This window comes from Arabidopsis lyrata (genome assembly GCF_000004255.2).
Source record: "Arabidopsis lyrata subsp. lyrata unplaced genomic scaffold ARALYscaffold_8, whole genome shotgun sequence".
NCBI lineage: Eukaryota > Viridiplantae > Streptophyta > Magnoliopsida > Brassicales > Brassicaceae > Arabidopsis > Arabidopsis lyrata.
This window is the reverse complement of record NW_003302548.1, coordinates 15,065,716-15,084,284: the sequence shown is the minus strand read 5'-3', so window position 1 is coordinate 15,084,284 and position 18,569 is coordinate 15,065,716. Positions and strand designations below refer to the sequence as shown.

The 18,569-nt window shown below is 35.3% G+C and overlaps 4 protein-coding genes and 1 non-coding gene across 8 annotated transcripts; 3 read left to right on the top strand and 2 right to left on the bottom strand.

Annotated features, from left to right (window-relative positions):
• Positions 1–16: 16 nt before the first annotated feature.
• Positions 17–98, top strand: TRNAS-UGA. Its single transcript has one exon. It is a non-coding gene; the product is annotated as a tRNA-Ser (tRNA).
• Positions 99–337: 239 nt separating this feature from the next.
• Positions 338–3,222, bottom strand: LOC9300242 (exocyst complex component EXO70A1). The gene is made up of 9 exons (XM_002864120.2): positions 2,790–3,222; positions 2,392–2,622; positions 2,121–2,259; positions 1,817–2,029; positions 1,321–1,526; positions 1,067–1,243; positions 882–981; positions 581–810; positions 338–486 (listed from the first exon to the last, which is right to left on the bottom strand). Exons 1-9 carry the CDS (start codon positions 3,113–3,115, stop codon positions 381–383), a joined length of 1,728 nt encoding a protein of 575 aa, XP_002864166.1. The 5' UTR covers positions 3,116–3,222; the 3' UTR covers positions 338–380.
• A 1,739-nt stretch (positions 3,223–4,961) lies between these two features.
• On the bottom strand, positions 4,962–8,789 carry LOC9301983 (exocyst complex component EXO70A1). 2 transcript variants are annotated; one of them, XM_002864119.2, is made up of 11 exons: positions 8,322–8,787; positions 8,042–8,137; positions 7,319–7,524; positions 7,004–7,234; positions 6,616–6,754; positions 6,309–6,521; positions 6,031–6,236; positions 5,756–5,953; positions 5,567–5,666; positions 5,262–5,491; positions 4,962–5,172 (listed from the first exon to the last, which is right to left on the bottom strand). In XM_002864119.2, the coding sequence occupies exons 1-11, from the start codon at positions 8,478–8,480 to the stop codon at positions 5,055–5,057; spliced, it is 1,896 nt and encodes a 631-aa protein (XP_002864165.1). In that variant the 5' UTR covers positions 8,481–8,787; the 3' UTR covers positions 4,962–5,054. The 2 variants fall into 2 exon arrangements, with proteins under 2 accessions (XP_002864165.1, XP_020871985.1); XM_021016326.1 differs by having other exon boundaries at positions 7,004–7,524; positions 8,322–8,789.
• Positions 8,790–10,588: 1,799 nt separating this feature from the next.
• LOC9301982 (MATH domain-containing protein At5g43560) lies at positions 10,589–14,655 on the top strand. Of its 3 annotated transcripts, none has more exons than XM_021016133.1 (10): positions 10,589–10,715; positions 12,191–12,261; positions 12,561–12,672; positions 12,780–12,868; positions 12,962–13,030; positions 13,101–13,233; positions 13,410–13,568; positions 13,651–14,002; positions 14,137–14,249; positions 14,346–14,655. In XM_021016133.1, exons 2-10 carry the CDS (start codon positions 12,231–12,233, stop codon positions 14,479–14,481), a joined length of 1,194 nt encoding a protein of 397 aa, XP_020871792.1. In that variant the 5' UTR covers positions 10,589–10,715; positions 12,191–12,230; the 3' UTR covers positions 14,482–14,655. The 3 variants fall into 3 exon arrangements, with proteins under 3 accessions (XP_020871792.1, XP_020871793.1, XP_002865908.1); XM_021016134.1 differs by having other exon boundaries at positions 12,191–12,264; positions 14,349–14,655; XM_002865862.2 differs by having other exon boundaries at positions 12,190–12,264.
• A 1,648-nt stretch (positions 14,656–16,303) lies between these two features.
• Positions 16,304–18,149, top strand: LOC9300241 (alkane hydroxylase MAH1). The gene has a single exon (XM_002865861.2). The coding sequence runs from the start codon at positions 16,425–16,427 to the stop codon at positions 17,934–17,936; it is 1,512 nt and encodes a 503-aa protein (XP_002865907.1). The 5' UTR covers positions 16,304–16,424; the 3' UTR covers positions 17,937–18,149.
• The last annotated feature ends 420 nt before the right edge of the window (positions 18,150–18,569 follow it).

The window sequence follows — 18,569 nt, the reverse complement described above, 5'->3', positions numbered from 1 at the left end:
GAAACATCATCAAATTGTCGATATGTCCGAGTGGTTAAGGAGACAGACTTGAAATCTGTTGGGCTTCGCCCGCGCAGGTTCGAACCCTGCTGTCGACGGATTCATCTTTTTAGACCGTCGTCATTAAGACGGACATCATAAGTTTTACAATTAAAAATAAATCACAGCAACAACAACCCACAAAAAAAAAATTAGAACAACTCATAAATAACCATGATTTTTTTTTTTTTTTGAATACTAGAAGGTTCTGGACCAAAGTCCGTAATCCCCCAGGTCCGAAGCCACATCATGTAATATTAGTTTCGTTCCACATAAATAACAATGTTGCAAAAATAGAGAATGTAACAGAAACAAACATTATTACATATATTCTTTTGGGCTCACTCCAAGTTTTTTCCTTCGAAGAAATCGTTAAGCATTCGCTCAAGGTCCTCAGTAGTGAACCTTATATACGTCTGTGAGTTCTTACCACTCTCTATCATCGGCCTGAGACAGTGAGACACAACAATATTTTTTCATTTCTTGAAGGACAAGAAACCACAATGTTTTTGAATTAAAAGTGTTTTTGAATTGTATGTACCCGAAATGTTTGAGAAACGATCCGTAGGCAGGTAAAAGAACCTCTGCAATAGCAAGCCTGAGAGATTCACGCATCTCAACGTCCGGAACTAACCATTGGCATTGTCTCTGGTGAAGCTCTTCGAATTGAGAATTAAAAGTCTTGAATTTTTCTTTTACTAATGTTTTTGTTATACTTTTGTTCTTTATCAGACCGCTCTTACTCAACTGAACCGTGATACACTGTAAAATCTACATAAAGAAATGGTTAATCATATAGATTTATAAAGTGTTACTGTCTTAGCGAGCAAAATTTTTCAAACCTTATTCCAAGAAACTGTCTGGTACTGATTTGCGTGTTGTTTTACGATTCTTCCATGTGTTTGAACCCAATCATCACCCAACAAATTATTTGCTTCTTCCCTGTGAACAAATAGTTAGTCTCTTTGAGATAACATGTTATAAGGTTTTGGTTCTGTTTTAGAGAAATTCGAAAGCAGAACCAAACCTTCTAAAATGTCTCACTATGTAATACACATTATTCATTAAGAATAGTTGAGATAATGCTGCATCTTCGTACTGTCTGGATTTACCATCCAGATTGTTCATTAAAGCCCTCATGATACCCGTTAACGCGGATTTCAGCTTGGTATCAGGAAGAAGTTGCCTCAACGTCGATTTGTAACTGTTTCAAGTTCCAGAAACACGTTAAGTCCTGCAAAAATATATCACTCAGAAATGGTTTATGAGAAAAGTACTTACTCGAACAAGTACGTGACGTATCTCTCAACGTAGCTAGTTAGCGCATGTACGGATCCATCCATAACAACGGTTTCAGTCGCATCCATTTCAACAGCGTCTTCGAAATCAACAATAGTTTCTTTCACTGTCTGAGCTAATAGCTTTGTCAGATTCAATGCATCTTCTTTCATCTCGGAACAAGGTTGGCTTCCAAAGATCAACTCAAACTATGCTTCCAAGTTCCAATCAAAGGAAAATAAAATCAGATGAGCTAGCAACACAAACACATAAACTTGGATGCGGTGTATTCAATCAGACATTCCGAATGATTTGTGTTAAAATTACAAATTTTATGTAGTTCAATCATGAATTTTTTGAAGTTTTATAAAATCCAAATGTTACTATAAGAAAAAATCTTCTATTAAATTCCAAATGTCTTATAAAAGTCTAATAAGTATATTCCAAATGTTATTAACCTAGTGATATGTATGAGATAACGATTTTGATATTGATTTACCTCTGGTTGAAGCTCTATCATTATCTCATACATATCTAAGATAACAAACAGTTTTTCCGGCGATCTCCTGCTGATAGCGATTGCATATCCGAAACTAAGAAGCATATCAAAACTAATAGTAGTGATTTCAGCAAAAGACTGATCTCTAAGTGGCTCAACACCATCAAGTATTTGGTTGCAGATTTCCTTTTCCGCAGCAAATAACAGTTTCACCTGTCTCAACGTCAACAAATCAAGAAGGATCTCATTACAATCTATAAAGGTATATATTTATATTATGGTATTTGGAAGTGAGTTTTCGTACAGATATTCGCATGTAATGGATCCAATTCCGCATCTTGGCATCTAAGATGTCCTCCTTCATTCTCTGAACAGCATCTTTGCTATGTCTCTCTACACCTAATTTCTCAAGGCTCTGCTCCAACACTGCCCTACGAGTATCCCTTAAATATTACGAAAAGTAATATATTATTAATAATCATTAATCACTATGAAGGAACTTAAAATGATCTTTATCATATCCAATGAAAGAATGCGTTTCTATTAAAATGTTAGAAGTTAAGTAGAAATTGGACCTGTAAGTTTCGAAAAGTTGTTGCTGATGACCAGCTTTAACCATTTGTTGGGCTAAATCATGAAGCAGAGGCAAAACCATTGGTGGGATGATTGTTGGGACCGTAAAATCATCTTTCTCTAAGCCATTTGATTGTGGATCATAACTCTTTCCGTCACTACTTGCACCGTCTGATGATGGCCGAAGATTGCTTGGGAGACACTCGAAAAGGTGTTTAGGTTCTATTGGCTTGCTAAACAATTATGAAGGAGACAATAAAAAATGTTAAGACTTCTTTTCAAATGAAATTGATACAATCATGATTTACGCCTCAAACACGGTATTATCAATCCAAATGATAACACTGTATTAAGCAAATTTTGTTTGCTTCAACTAAGGACAAGCTATCCAAAGACGAACCTGTAATTTTCCAGAATCTGTTTGAACTTGCAAGCATCATATCCTGTGTTGTTTATATCATCAACCTTTCCATGATGTTCATCTGTGAAATGAATGTTGCTTGCTCCTCTTTCATCAACTTTGATAGATTCATCGTTGGGTTTGTCTTCAACCGCTCTTACCTCTCCTAGGTTTTCGTGAGCGTTAATCTCTGTTGTGGACTCGGTGCATTCCTTGTGGAAGAAGATACCGCATTTAGGACATTCGTATAACTGCTCTTTTTCTTGAAAACATCCAGCGTGATCATCAGTGGAATTTTCTATCGAGAGCTCATGAAGATTAGACATTTTGTGATATGTGTCATCTGCTGGTAATTAAGGACTAGTTTGGTTATATAATGTTCATCAAAGTCATCATGACTTTTCCCTCATTTGACACTATATTTACACGACATTGACTTAGCATGTTAGTATATTTCTTTAATGCCATTTGGACAATACTATAATCTAAAAGAATGAATAGTCACATTTTCTACAACGAATAGAAACTCATTTAGGATCGTAACTATAGATTTAGTTACAACTTACAACATGTACGAACTCATTAATTAATAATGACATATATAAACACTACTAAATGTTTGCAATTTTGTTTTTACAGAATATGTCAATTCTACAACATATATAAAGCTAATTGGCATTATGTTAAATCATGTCTAATGTCCTTCATGACCGTTTCCTCGTTAATTTGAATTCTTCTTAAGTCCTTTCATGACCTTTTTCTCGTTTGAATTCTTCTTAACTTTCCAGACTATAATTTTTATTAACATAAATCATATGCGACTTCTACTATTTATATACATAAAACATTTTAATAAAAGTAATCTGACTTAGCATGTTATACAACTTGAACGAGAGTATACTTTAAAGAAGTTTAACATTTTCTACTGCATGCATAAGATGTATAAATTAAACTCAGGCGGATGCGTAGGCTTAAACTTTGATAGTTAAAAAAAACATCAAAGTTTAATACATATTTATCTCTTTGGCTCACTCCAAGTCTATATAGCCAATTCACTTTTACAGCTTGCTTAGAAAAAACATGATAGCTTCATCAATTTTACAGTTCGAAGAAAAAGAAAAACTAAAAGGAGAAAAAAAAACCTTCAAGAAAAGGAGAGATACAGAAGAACTTATAAATATTAAAAAAGGGGGAAAATGTCATTTAATAGCCGAACATTCAAAGGTCATTTTAACTTCGAACTCTGTAAATGGTCATTTTATACGTGAACAAAAAGTTGACCAGCCATTTAAACCAAAGAAATGTGTTGACCAGGCCAAAACGACACACCGTTAACCCTCGCCAACAGAACCGCTAACACCCGTTAACATCCGTTAACGAGTCTCCGTCTGAGATGAAACGCCGTTGTTTTGTCCTAAACTAAACCCCCAAAATCGAAATTATTTGCAACTTATCGTCTTTATCTCCACCACCTACAGCATCATCAACATCATCGCAGTCTTCATCACCATACACCGCGCAGTCGTCTTCAATGTCAGGGTCAGGATCAATTTCGGGCTCTTCATCATCCTCTTCAACTCTGACTTTCCTTCGTTTTCTTCGTCGACCTAGAGCACGAGCTTCAGCTTCATCTCCTACAACAGACTCTGAAACTACATTCGTTGGAGCTTCCTCTTCTCTACCACAAGACTCTGATACAACATTGGTTTGAGCTTGCATTCCATCTCCGATACCATCTTCTTCGCCTCGCGGTGGTGCTTCAACTCTATCTCTCATAGAACTCTCAGATTCGCCAAGCATTGGAGAGCCCATCCTCAAAATGACTCCTTTGTGTCTAACTATTGGCATTAGGGAAGACGAATTGAGAATTTGGGTTACAGATTAGGGATTTCAATTACGGGTTAGGTTTAGGGATTTGATCTCTCGATTTGGGGATAATTTTGATTTTGGGGGTTTAGTTTAGGATAAAACGACGTTGTTTCATCTCAGACGGAGACTCGTTAACGGATGTTAACGGGTGTTAGTGGTTATGTTGGCGAGGGTTAAAGGTGTGTCGTTTTGGCCTGGTCAACACATTTCTTTGGTTTAAATGGCTGGTCAACTTTTTGTTCACGTATAAAATGGCCATTTACAGAGTTCGAAGTTAAAATGGCCATTTTTTGAAAGTTCGGCTAATAAACGACATTTTTCCCATTAAAAAAGTAATGTTGCAAAAACAAACAGAAGAGAATGTACAACAAAATGGAAACAAAGATTCATACATATTTATCTCTTTGGCTCACTCCAAGTCTTGCCTTCAAAGAACTCGTTAAGCATTCTCTCAAGATCTTCAGGACTGAACCTTATATACTTCTGTGGGTTCTTACCACTCTCTATCATCGGCCTAATACACAACACAAACAGAGAAACAACATTTTTATGTCTTTCTTGATGAGCACGAAACAACTCTGTTTAAAGTGTTTTTGATCGTACCCGAAACGTTTAAGAAACGATCTGAAGGCAGGTAAGAGAACTTCCGCAACAGCAAGCCTGAGAGATTCACGCAACTCGCTGTCCGGAACTGTCCATTGGCATTGTCTTTGGTGAAGCTCTTCAAACTGAGAATTGAAAGTCTTGAATCTGTCTTTTACTGATGCTCTTGATATATTTGAGTTTTCTATCGGACCGCTCCCACTCGACTGAACCGTGAGACACTGCAAAATCTGCAGAAGGAAATACTAATCAGAAAATACTTTGAAAGCATTTTAAAAGCATAAACCTGAAACGATTGAGTAAACCTTTGCCCAAGAAACTCTCTTGTATTGATTAGCGTGTTGTTGTACTATTCTTCGATGTATTTGAACCCAATCATCACCTAATAAATCCTTTGCTTCTGACCTGTGAAAAATGTAAGTCTAGTTCAGGATTATATTTAGGCCTTTTTGGTTCTGTTTAAGAGAGTTGGAGCCGAAGAAGCGGAACTGAACCTCCTGACAGATCTCACTATGTAGTGAACATTGTTCATTAGGAATAGTTGAGTTAATGCTGCATCTTTGTACTGCTTCGATTTTCCATCCAGATTGTTCTGTAATGCGTGCATGATCCTCGTTGTTACCGCTCCCAGCTCGCTATCAGGATCTTTACTGTCAAATTCTTGAAAAAGTAGCCTCAACGTCGATTGGTAACTGTTTCGAAATTCCAAAAACCACTGATTAGTCCAACAAAAATGACAATTTCCGTTGATGTATGTAAAGTTACTTACTCAAACAAGAACTTGACGTAATTTATAACGTAGCTAGTAAGCGGATGTACGGTTCCATCCATAACCGCGGTTTTTGTAGCATCCTTTTCAACTGCCTCTTCAAAATCAGCAAAAGTTTCTTGAGCTGTCTGAGCTAATCGCTTTGTCAGATTCAGCGCTGATTCTTTCATCTCGGCACAAGGTTTGCTTCCAAAGAGCAACTCTATCTATAAATGAAACACAATTAGGTTTGCTAATACACATAATTTCTTTGACGGTGTGAGGCATTTAAACGTTACCTCGGGTTGAAGCTCTCTCATTATTTCATACATATCTAACAGAACAAACAGTTTTTCCGGTGATCTCTTGCTTTTAGCGATAGCCTCCCCAAAACTAAGCAGCACAGCTACACTATTTACAGTGACTTCACCAAAACATTGATCTCTGAGAGACTCAACACCATCGAGTATTTGGTCGCAGATTTTCTTTTCCGCAGCAAATAACAGTTTCACCTGTCTCAAGGCAACAAAAGCAATTGCCGCGTAAATGAAGGAAAAAGTAACGATCTATTGAGGTATTACTGTTTTGTGGAAGAAAGTTTTGTACGGATATTCTCATGTAATGTATCCAGTTCCCAATCTTGGCCTCTAAGACCTCCCATTGCATTCTCTGAACATCATCTTTGCTAAGCCTCTCCACACCTAATTTCCGCAAACTCTGTTCCAACACCGCAGCTCGAGTATCCCTAATAAAGTACCAAAGCCAATATGGATCAGCACAAAACTTATGAATTCACCAAGAGAGGCTAGCCTAAAGAAACATAGACATAGCTGTTTTTCTCTCCAAATCCATTTGAAATGCTCTTTGTGAATAAAACTCTAGGTGAGACTTTTATTCGATTGGAAAAAGAGTACATATATTGATATCAGAGGAACTAACCTTATATTAATGTAAAACTGAGACGAGAATGAAACAAATTAAGGAAAAGTTAGACCTGTAAGATTTGAAAAGTTGTTGCTGATGACCAGCTTGAACCATCTGTTGGGCCAAGTCATGAAGCAGAGGCAGAACCCTTGGAGGAATGACAGTTGGGACAGTAAAAATAGCGTTTTCTAAGCTCTTGTGGTGCGGATCATGACTCTTTCCACCACCACCTTCGCCTTCTGATGACGGTCGAAGATTACTTGGAAGACATTCGAAAAGGCGATCAGGTTCCATTGGCTTACTAAAATATTGAAAGAAAAAATCAAGTGTTAGACCAAATCCTTGCACTAGCTCTTGAGTAAATCTGTATAACCGAAAGACGAACCTGTAGTTTTGCAGTATCTGTCTGAACTCATCTTCTAGCTTTGATAGAGCCTTAGAGAGTAAACCGTGAGCATGACTAATAACTCCACTAGCACTTTTAAACATCTTGTTGTTGCTGAAGAATTTGATAGTGCCTCTAAGTTGATCAATTGCTTCCAGATAGCTTTCAAGATCCTCATGTGGTCCTCTCAATATTTTAGCTTCAGCCTGACAAACAAAAATTGATCACTCATTATTCAGCCTAATCGTTAATTCTGCCACACACACGCAAGAAAAAAAAATGATTATAGACTTCACTGGAGACAAAAACTCTCCTGCAAAATATTCATAGTCACATATTAAACATCTTCAATCCAAAAACCCTTCTGGAAACCTTGAGAAGTAGAATGATTGCTTCAATAACGAACATCAAATTATCGATAGATACATACATAGAGCGTAAACCGTAAACTAGGTCTGATCCTAAGAGCAGAGTACTTGATATCTAACTGGACTGTGTCCTAACTCCTAAGGTTCACAGCGTCAGAAAGCAGACATTTGCTAATTTGCTCACATGATACATTCACTACAATTGTTTCAGTTGTAACTTCAACTAGAGAACATATGTTTACATTTATCATCTTAAGAACCCGTAACTTGAGGAAACCTCAGGGGAACAGAATGATAACTTGAAAGACAAGGAAACCAAAGGAGAATCGTGTAGAGTGTAAAGAGAAGACCAAACCTTTCTAGAGATATCAAATTGATCCAATATAACCTCAGCTGCTTTCAATGCCTTGTCAATATTCTCATGAGCTCTCCTTATAGAATGTGTTCTTATCTACACAAACAAAATCACACGCAAATGCCAAAAATTCAAACCAAATCAGCGAAGAATCCGGTGATATTTCCTCCGAATCCAGAATCTTATTTCGATTTCAACAGAGATAGATCTCAGATTCCACAAACCTAGAAAAATTTCAAGAGACCCTAAAAAAAACAAAACAGAGAGATGAAAAAGGGACCTGTGTGGGACGCATGGCGGTTTCAAGAGCCGAGAGACGATGATCGAAAGAACCTAGGATTCCGACCATGTTATCGGTGATGGTTTGGCTCTTATGTAGAGACTCCTTCATCAAGCCTGCTCGCTCGGTTAGGGCTTCCATGGCTTGAGCCACCCCCATTTTCTTGAAATTTTCTTGATTTGGATCGATGAACAAAGAAGAGAATTGTTTTGGTTGCGTGAGAATTCAGAAAATTTTGGGGGGATTGGAAAAATGTAAATGTGTTTGTTGTTGTAGTTAGAGACGCTCCTCTACGATTTGTGAGAGACGATACAATTAAAAAGTTTCATGCGATTTTCCTTGGAGAGACCCCACATAAGCGATAGATTCGCTACTTTCATCTTTTTAGGTTGATTTTGTGGGTCCCCACTTGTTTTTATCAATTGGGAAAAAAATATTATGAGCTTTTATTAAAAAGACTGTAAGATTATTTGGTTTAGTTTTACTTATTAGTATAGAGACTAGAGAGATAGACTCAGTTATGCTTTATTCAAAATGTTCAAGGTTAGATAAATCTATTCCACATTATTTCATGTGTATTCAGTTTCACCTAGGGCTGATTATCCCGATATTCTGTTCGAGTTCGGTCCATTTTTTCGGGTCTTAGTTTTGGATATACGGGTCTAACTACCATTCGGGTATTATAGAATTTTGGTTCTGATTTGGTTTAGCACCCTCTCGGTTCGGATATTTAAACCAAAAATAAATTTGGATTCTCGTTCAGTTAGTTTTTACCCGAACCTCCCCGAAAGTATCCAAAATATACACCTGAAAAGAATAAAACAATGGTTATATTCCATGTTTTAAAAATCGCTAGGCGTTAGTCGGGCGTTCGGAGTGGGTCTAGCGCCTAGCAAGAAAATGAGAGATTAAGCGGAGATTCGTTTTAGGATTATTTGTAATAATTATTAAAAATAATATATATATATATATATATATATATATATATGAAATTAAATATATGTATAGTTTTATCATGTTGATAAAAAGACACCAACTAAAATACAACCAATTTATCAATGAGCCTGAAAAAATAAAGTAAGCCCAATAGAGTTGTGGTCCAAGTGGATGGAAGCAATAGTGGAAAGTTTCAATAATACACGTGTCGTCCTTAGCAATAATTATTTTTTGATAAATCCTATCGGCTGATTCGGTCAGCCCCAGTAGAAATGTACCGAAGTATTTTAGAGTGGACTTCTTCCCGAAGGGCCACCACACTGTCTGTCCCGAGTTTATAATGTTTTCCGACTAGTGCCAGGGAGTAGACAGATCGTCTGTTACACATATATGTTTTTTGTTTCCAGCGTATATCGAATCTGAGTTAGTTCCTTCAAACTTTTCTCCAATTCTCAATTACCACTTGACCACAACTATTCTGAACAATAATTGTGAAGGAAATATACACGAGGGCCACTTGTAAACTCACTTATAAAATATGCATGTTCCACTTTATTTCGTCCTAATGAGCTAAAGTTAAAATTAAGGGCCGCTCACGTGTACGTGGGCTAAGAATTAAGGCCCAATTTTTTTAAAATTTATCGGTTATCAAACCGATTTTATCATTAAGCGGCCGTATAATCGGATACCGCCTAATTTGTCTGATTTGAGTAAAATCATAGTGGATGACTTCTGCCGAGCGATTTTCCAGACGGCTAGGCGGCCGCGTTTTTGAACAGGGGTTATATTTAGAGGAAATTTGGTTAAATTGTGACAAATATAAATTTTGAAAAATCATATTAAATGTGCATCAATTAATTTGGTGATTGGTTTATTCATAGAATACATAATATTTTTTTGTAAATCATTAAAGTTTTTAATTAACCGATATTTGATCAATCAGATGTAGAATATTTATTGTTTATGTAAGAAAATTTTATTTTCTAATTATGTGATTATATAGTGGTCCGCTTTCTATCGCAATTGTTATTCCATGATATATATTTGATAACCTAAAGGAATTTTTCATTTGTGCATAAGTGATAGGGACAAAAAGATAAGTGGTAAAAATATGAGTTTGTGTGACAAGTGTCAGTAGCATGTGTGATAAATATCGCACGCATGCATGACAAGTGGCAGTGAAAACATGTTATCTATGCCATTTAAAGGCTAATGTTTTACACTTGTCGCAAATGGTTTATCGTCTCTATTTTGATAGACGGTTGAGATTAATCCAAAAAAATCTGTATGAAACATAGATTATCTCTTCACCTATAAATATGTGAACTTAATCAATCGTGAAGACAACATAAATCGTGAAAAGTTTACATAGATATGTGGAGAGAAACCTAAATTCCCACCTAAAAAATCAACCATTCATCTTTTATCTAAGAAACCGTTTAGCTACGGTGAATAGAGGTATTCTTCTAATCTTTTTTATATGTGTATTATGTAGTTAATGTAAATGTTTAAATCTGAAGCTCGAATTCAATCTTGTCCTCTTGGATCTCGAGCCTAGACGAATTTCGGTGGTGGATTTTCGTCCTCTAGTCTCTTGTCCTCTGGATTGTTCTTGAATCGTTTCTTATTTCACAAAGAGGTTGTTTTTTCAAAAACACTTCTTAGTCTTGATTCTCTCTAAGAGCTTATGTTTTGATTTTGTGACTCACACCATCATTGTCGTTTTTTCGTCTCTCTGTCACGGTTTTCGTTGAACTCCATCCCATAAGTTTGTTTCATTGACGTATGACATGTATTCCTTTTTTTTTGGTATGTGCATATCTTTTACATACAAAAAAAAAAAAAAAAAAAAAAATCTTTGAAGTACATCTCCCATGCCTAGATGATGCACATGCGTGAATAAATCTAGTTTATGGATGATTTTGCTCTCGCCAAGAATATTGCTGTAAGATATCAAAAACTTGGGAATTTCAGAGGTTTTTCTAAACCATGGGAACAACGATGGATATCTAAAAGTTGATAGAAGGTTTTCTTTTAATACAAGACCCTTTGGTATTTTTCATAATGAATCTTACCAAACCATAAAAAAATCTCAAAAAAAACCTCGTCTCAAATCTCCAAAAAATTCATAGTCGATTTTATTTGTACGGCCTAATTTATGTATAGAGGATTACAGAAACTAATTAAGGATAATTCTCTAATAAACAAATACTATCCCCTATGATGTATTGAGATTGTTACATAAAAATGGATACCCTTTCTGATAGTGGAAAACAAAATTTACTCTCATACCAAAAATAAATCATCTATTTAGGTAAAGAATCATATTTATATTTTAAATCAACAAAATATCTTTTAGGATACACATCATCATCATTATCGATCATATTACATCATATATGTAAGAATAGAGAGATGAATTTTTAGAGTCTCTACGCTCAGAATCAAAGTTTGTATGGGTAATCTCTATCTTCGTCTTCTTCTTTAATTTTTCTTTCAATACGAGAGAGTGGTTTTGATTTTCCGATCGTAGATTTCATCATAAAAATTGTAGTTGATAGAAATGAAATTTTTTTGGTCCTTTAATTTTCGGCTGATTTTTTTTACCATCTAATTTTTTTTTTAAGATTGTAATTCGTTTTTATCAAGAAATGAATTTGCTGATGTATTGAATTGATACATATTGAGGATCCAGATCCTTGAATATGATCAAAATAATATCCATATTAGTTTACGATATATTTATAATAGAATTGTTCATCTTTTAGGGGAATTACTTAATTCCATGATCTAATTTTATTTGCTCCAATCGTTAATTGTTTTAATTGAAAAACGCTGCAGTAGTAGTACGGTCACGGCGTAAACGGTTGGCAACAACATTAGCAACGATAGATTCTTTTTCACCCTAATCGTTAATCTTTTTTTTTTGCAGTTGAAGAAAAGAGAGCTTTGACGTAAATTTCATCCCTGAGAATGGCAGACACTGATGTGGATGATGATTATGATGGTATGTGTTTTTCAACAAGATATTTTATGAATATCGTTTAGATTAATTCATCTTTGATTTAGCAAATGCATCCATCCAAAAGAAAAGTGAAAACGGTTTAGAAATGTGTTAAGAGTTTTTTTTTTTATAATCTGTTTGTGTTGAAATAGTTCAGTTTTGTCTAGCATTTACCATGTATAGTAGTTCTAGAAAGATGTAATTTTATAGTATCCTTCTTCTTTGTTTGGTTTTTTGTGCTTTAGTAATATAATGCTGTTTTTTCAGCTGTTTGATGTAAAATTTATTATTTTTCTCAGGCCTTAAACCTTCTGAATTATTTGGGAAACATACATGGAAGATTGAGAAATTTTCACAAGTCGGCAAAAGGGAGTTCCGTAGCAATTGGTTTGAAGCTGGCGGATACAATTGGTACATGGCATATCTTTCTCATCCTTATACTTTGTCTCACAATTATAAAAAACTCTGGAAGTTGTTTTTAAGGCCGTGTTTTGTTACATTTATCTTCAATGTGTCAGGTATATTTTAATTTATCCAGAAGGATGTGATGTTAGCAATTATCTCTCATTATTTCTCTGTGTTGCAAACTATGATAAACTTCTTCCAGGTTTGTATTTTTGTCCACTGGTCTGCTTGGTCTTTTCTTTCTTTCTCGGGATATACTTGGTGATGTAGGTTCTTTTGGTATCTTGGATACCAGGCTGGAGTCAGTTCGCTCAGTTTACTATATCTGTGGTGCATAAAGATCCAAAGAAGTCTAAGTCTGCAGGTGATTTTTTTACTCTTAAGTTTGCTTGCTTCCATTTCATTATGCAGACAACTGAATTCACCTCTTGCAGATACGTTGCACCGGTTTTGGAAGAAAGAACATGATTGGGGATGGAAAAAGTTTATGGAGTTACCCAAGTTACATGATGGGTTCATAGATGATTTTGGCTCTCTTACAATTGAGGCTCATGTTCAGGTGATCAGGTAATGCAACAAGACTGACTCTATGTTAAAGCTATGAGTAAAAAATTACTACATGCACCGTCCATGTTTCCATGCTACCATTCACTTACAAGTTACAGCTCCAAATGTTCATATGCTCTCCCAATTAAACACATATGTAAGATTATTTTCTCCGGCCATATAATTGGTCCTTGCAGAGACAGGGTGGACCGACCTTTTCGCTGCCTTGATTATGATTACAAGAAAGAGCTTGTCAGGGTGTATTTGCCAAATGTAGAGCAAATTTTCCGACGTTTTGTGGAGGAGAGAATAAGCAAGCTTGAGAAGTTGATAGAGGACAAGGCCAAATGGACAAGGTATTTCACATTTGCAGCTTAATATACTGTCTTCCAACCATGTCTCTGGAGTCCAAAAATAAATTTGCATTCTTGGTTGCAGCTTTGGTGATTTCTGGTTAGGGATGGACCAAAACTCTAGGCAACGGATGTCTATAGAGAAAATGGACGTAATCCTAAAAGGAGTTGTAAAACACTTTTTCATAGAAAAGGAAGTTTCATCTCCTTTGGTGATGGATTTCTTGTATAGTGGGTTGAAGGATCTTGAAGGCCAAACTAAGAACAAGAAAGCTAGCCCAAGACTGTTAGATGCCAAGGAATTGCCAGCTCCGTTGGTTAACGTGGACAAAGATATGTTCCTATTAGTTGATGATGATGTGCTGTTACTCCTACAGAGAGCTGCTCTAGAGCCATTGCCTCCAAAAGATGAGAATGGTCCTCAAAATCGTATTAAGGTCAGCTTATTTCCATTATTCGCGTTATCGTTTATCTTATATGCACTTTTCCGCTTGAGATGACTTGTTGCATTATCCACTAGAAAGTTACTTGTATTGAGAAATTTTGGTTTTGTTCTTGGATGCAAATTTAGGATGGCAATGATGGAGAAGAGGTCAACATGGAAGCTTACGAGCGTGATGAGATACGTTTAACTGAGTTGGGTAGACGAACTGTGGAGATATTTGTTCTTGACCATATCTTTAGGTAATAATGCATAATTTGTTTCTATACTTGTAGTGATTGTGTTGTTCCTTGATGTGCTAATTATGTATTGTACTTCAATATATCTGAGAACTGCAGCAGCAAAATTGAGGTTGCATATCAAGAAGCTATTGTGCTAAAAAGGCAGGAAGAACTTATTCGTGAGGAAGAGGAAGAAGCGTCGAAACGGAGCAAAGGGCTAAAAAAAGGTTTTGGGAAATGTAGACTGAATTAAGTTCGAAATGTTTTCTGTTTTGCGTAATTTTGTTTCGGTTTTCGGTACTTGAGAAATCTAGACCATATGTTGAACCGAAATAGTCTGGTTTGGTTAATTTTTTGCAGAAATTTGGTTTTGTTTTGGTTAACAAAGTAGCCCTCGAGAAGACCTTTAAAATTAAAACTTGAAATATTTCATATATATTCAAAAACAGAGTTTCTTAAAGAGAGAAGATGGGGAATTACAAGTTCAGAATTCAACGTGGACCTTCTTAACATTTCCATTCAAGAAACCCATGAATGGTTTTGTTTTTAGTAGAGAAACCATTTTGGTTTGATATTACCAAAATATGGGTCTGAATTAATATTTGTGTAGAGAAACCATTTTGGTTTGATATTACCAAAATTAGGAACACAAACATTATACTGTAGAATCAATTGTTGTTTTTGTTTTTGTTTTGTTTTGAATTACTAAGAGATTGTGGATCTAGCCATGAATCAGAACATTTATATGGTCACATCCTAAATACTCGAATCTTTGATCTCTAATATCAATTGTTATTGTGTTTTGGGTTTGGTTTGATATACCAAAATATTGGTCTGAAACAATTGTTCTTGTGTTTTTAAACTATTATACTATCGTATCGTTTGTAATTTTGTCATATAAGTAGTCTAAATTTTTTTAATTTGTCATATAAGTAGTCTAAATTTTTTTATAAACTGTTTTAATTTCTGAATATGAATCATTTTTATTTTAATAGTCAATAAACAATTAAAATACGAAAGTTGAGGTTATCAATCATATATTTGAATTTATCTATATATCTTCTGTATAAGTGAATTCATTTTGTATAATATGTGTCTACATATTTTTGGAGCATGTATTTTAAAATTTAATTTGGACTATGAAATGATGGTGCACATTAAGATTTGTGGTTAGTGGTTGGTAAGTTGGTGGTACCGACACCTTCTTTAGCATGTGTTTTTTTCATTAAATGATCGACAAAAATACCACACATGTTTAAAAAAAATTTACTCCATATAATGATTTTTGCAATTAGGTACTATATTGCACATAATTTTTTTGAGTTTGAATTTCAATGCTATTAGAAATTTAGCATTTTAGACTCATCAAAAATTTTCATATACTTCACTTTAACTGAGTTTTAAAGATTTTGCACACAAATTAAAATATAATATTATAGATATTATAATTATATATATAATCGTAACCATAGAATAATCACCAGGGCCGGTTATTGGCATGTGCAAGTGGTGCATTTGCACCGGGTCCAACAAATTTAAGGTCCAAATTCATAGTTTTTCTATTATTTAATTATTTAATTATGCTGAAATTTTATAAAATATCTATATGTAAAGGTCCCAAAATTTTATTTTAAAAGGTAATATTGAGGCCCAAAATTAATAAACAAAAATAACATGTCCAAATAGCTATAAAATACAAAATAATTTATGAAATATAACTTTTTGTAAATATATATATATATAAATTTTTTATTAAAGATAGGATTTTTTTTTGTATGGCACCGGGTCTTACCGATGAGTGAGCCGGGCCTGATAATCACGTTGATAACGTGTTACAATTATAGTATAATTTATCATATAACCAATGATACTCGAATCGTAAAGAGATGATAGACCTTTGTACAGTATTACTTCTCATTGTAAATATAGATGTCAATTGTACAAAATAAAGGATGATTGAAACGTTGTTTATACAAAATATAAAAATAAAATAATTATCTTCAATAATTGACAAAGACGCGACTCTTTTTTTTCTGACGTTTGCAACACCAGTGATTAAATGTTCAACATATGACATATACCTAATCTCTTACATGTATTATAGATAGCAAACGAGTTCTTGTATAAATTACTCACTCATACAAAAATCCATTATTTTTGTTGACTAAAAAAAACAACTCCTTTTTGTGTTGAATAATGGCTTTGATCATAGGCTTACTTGAAATCTTCATAACCTTCATTTTCTTCCTTGCCTACCAGTGTTTCTCGCTCCACAAGAAAACTCCAAAGCATATGGTTACGAACTGGCCGGTCCTTGGGATGCTTCCGGGTGTGGTCCTCCACATCTCTCGTGTCTATGACTTGGTCACTGAGGCTCTTGAAGGAGAAAATATGACGGGTTGTTTCATAGGGCCATGGCTTAGTGGAACAAACATATTACTCACTGCTGACCCGGTGAATATCCAGTACATTCTAAGTTCAAACTTCGTTAATTACCCTAAAGGGAAGAAGTTTAACAAGATCTTTGAATTCTTGGGAGATGGGATTTTCAACGTTGACTCGGGTTTGTGGGAGGATATGAGAAACTCGTCTCATGCGATTTTTAGCCATCAAGATTTCCAAAGTTTTTCGGTGAGCACAAGCGTAAGCAAATTAAGGCAAGGGCTTGTTCCTATTCTTGATAACGCTGTTGAGAAACACATTCTTGTCGACTTGCAAGATTTGTTCCATAGATTTTTGTTTGACACATCTTCGACTTTGATGACTGGGTATGATCCAAAATCTCTCTCCATTGAAATGCCTAAGGTTGAGTTCGCTGATGCGATGGATGGAGTTGCAGATGCGATGTTCTATAGACATCTCAAGCCGGCTTTCCTGTGGGAGCTCCAATCTTGGATCGGTGTAGGAGTAGAGAAGAAGATGAGAAGAGGTCTCGCGGTTTTCGATCAAATGCTAGGGAAGATCATATCGGCTAAACGAGAGGAGATCAAAAGTCATGGGATTCATGACTCGAAAGGAGAGGAGGCCATGGACGTTTTAACATATTACATGACTATAGACACGACCAAATATAAACACTTGAAACCGAGTAACGATAAATTCATCAGAGACACTATTTTGGGTTTTTTAATAGCGGCAAGAGACACAACAAGCTCAGCTCTCACTTGGTTATTCTGGCTTCTCTCTAAGAACCCTGAAGCAATGACCAAGATCCGACAAGAGATTAACAATAAGATGCCAAAGTTTAATCCCGCAGATTTAGACAAGCTCGTGTATCTAGATGGTGCCGTGTGTGAAACGCTAAGGCTATACCCATCAGTCCCATTTAACCACAAGTCACCGGCAAAGCCAGATGTTCTTCCAAGTGGGCATAGAGTCGATGAGAATTGGAGGGTAGTAATCCCTATTTTTGCAGTGGGGAGGATGAAATCTGTTTGGGGAGATGACGCAGAAGATTTTCGACCAGAGAGATGGATTTCAGACAGTGGAATGTTGAGACAAGAATCTTCATATAAGTTTTTGGCGTTTAACGCTGGTCCAAGAACTTGCTTGGGGAAAAGGTTAACATTCTTGCAGGTGAAGACAGTAGCGGTCGAAATCATAAGAAACTATGACATTAAGGTCGTTGAAGGGCACAACCCCAAACCAGTTCCTTCCGTTCTTCTTCGCATGCAACATGGTCTCAAAGTTAGTGTCACTAAGATTTAGTGAACTTTTATTTTTGTTTTATGTTAAATAAAATACTCCAGTTATGCAAGGAGATTAATGGGTAAAGATTAAGAACCTCATGATAATAAAATAAATAAAAAAACTAATGTAGTAAGTACTAAGTACTAAGTACTAGTTGACATCAAAAAAGAAATAAGTACTAGCTAGTTGTCAAGATTTCAATGAATTACACATTTTTAGATTTATTTTGCATACACGTCTTGTATATGATTCATTTTCTTTTTTGGTGTTAATCTTAATTTCTATTTCTCTTCATAACTGAACACCCTTTTTACTACAAATCCTACTGAATGGAAATACAAGATCTGAAATACAACACTCATCACTACCTCTTTCCAACAATTCCTTTTGGACAGTCCAAGTCCAAGACAGTTAGCGATTAGGTTCAAACGGCCCAATAACCTATTGCTTGAACACATGGGCTTTAAGCCAAGTTACCCAAAGTCATGAGTTGCAAATATTCAACCAGATCATTTTCAACTTTAAAACCGTCGCAAATTTCTAAAGAGATCTCAAGGCTGATTTGACAAATTTCTGGGCATGCCACTTCTAACCCCAAGGCTGATCCAACTTTTTTTTTTTTTTTTTCACAGAAATGAAACGCATAGCCCA

Bases quoted from the DNA above. Each gene is read 5' to 3' on its own strand.
- LOC9300242 (XM_002864120.2), bottom strand. From the start codon at position 3,115: ATGTCTAATCTTCATGAGCTCTCGATAGAAAATTCCACTGATGATCAC. The intron at 811-881 runs GTTTGAAAAATT...TTCTTTATGTAG, and splicing joins AGACAGTTTCTTGGAATAAG to ATTTTACAGTGTATCACGGT. The intron at 487-580 runs GTACATACAATT...TCACTGTCTCAG, and splicing joins TCGTTTCTCAAACATTTCGG to GCCGATGATAGAGAGTGGTA.
- LOC9300241 (XM_002865861.2), top strand. From the start codon at position 16,425: ATGGCTTTGATCATAGGCTTACTTGAAATCTTCATAACCTTCATTTTC.
- LOC9301983 (XM_021016326.1), bottom strand. From the start codon at position 8,480: ATGGGGGTGGCTCAAGCCATGGAAGCCCTAACCGAGCGAGCAGGCTTG. The intron at 8,138-8,321 runs GTCCCTTTTTCA...TTGTTTGTGTAG, and splicing joins CCGCCATGCGTCCCACACAG to ATAAGAACACATTCTATAAG. The intron at 5,667-5,755 runs GTTCAGTTCCGC...CATTTTTCACAG, and splicing joins ATAGTGAGATCTGTCAGGAG to GTCAGAAGCAAAGGATTTAT.
- LOC9301982 (XM_002865862.2), top strand. From the start codon at position 12,231: ATGGCAGACACTGATGTGGATGATGATTATGATG. The intron at 12,869-12,961 runs GTTTGTATTTTT...CTTGGATACCAG, and splicing joins CTATGATAAACTTCTTCCAG to GCTGGAGTCAGTTCGCTCAG. The intron at 14,003-14,136 runs GTCAGCTTATTT...ATGCAAATTTAG, and splicing joins GTCCTCAAAATCGTATTAAG to GATGGCAATGATGGAGAAGA.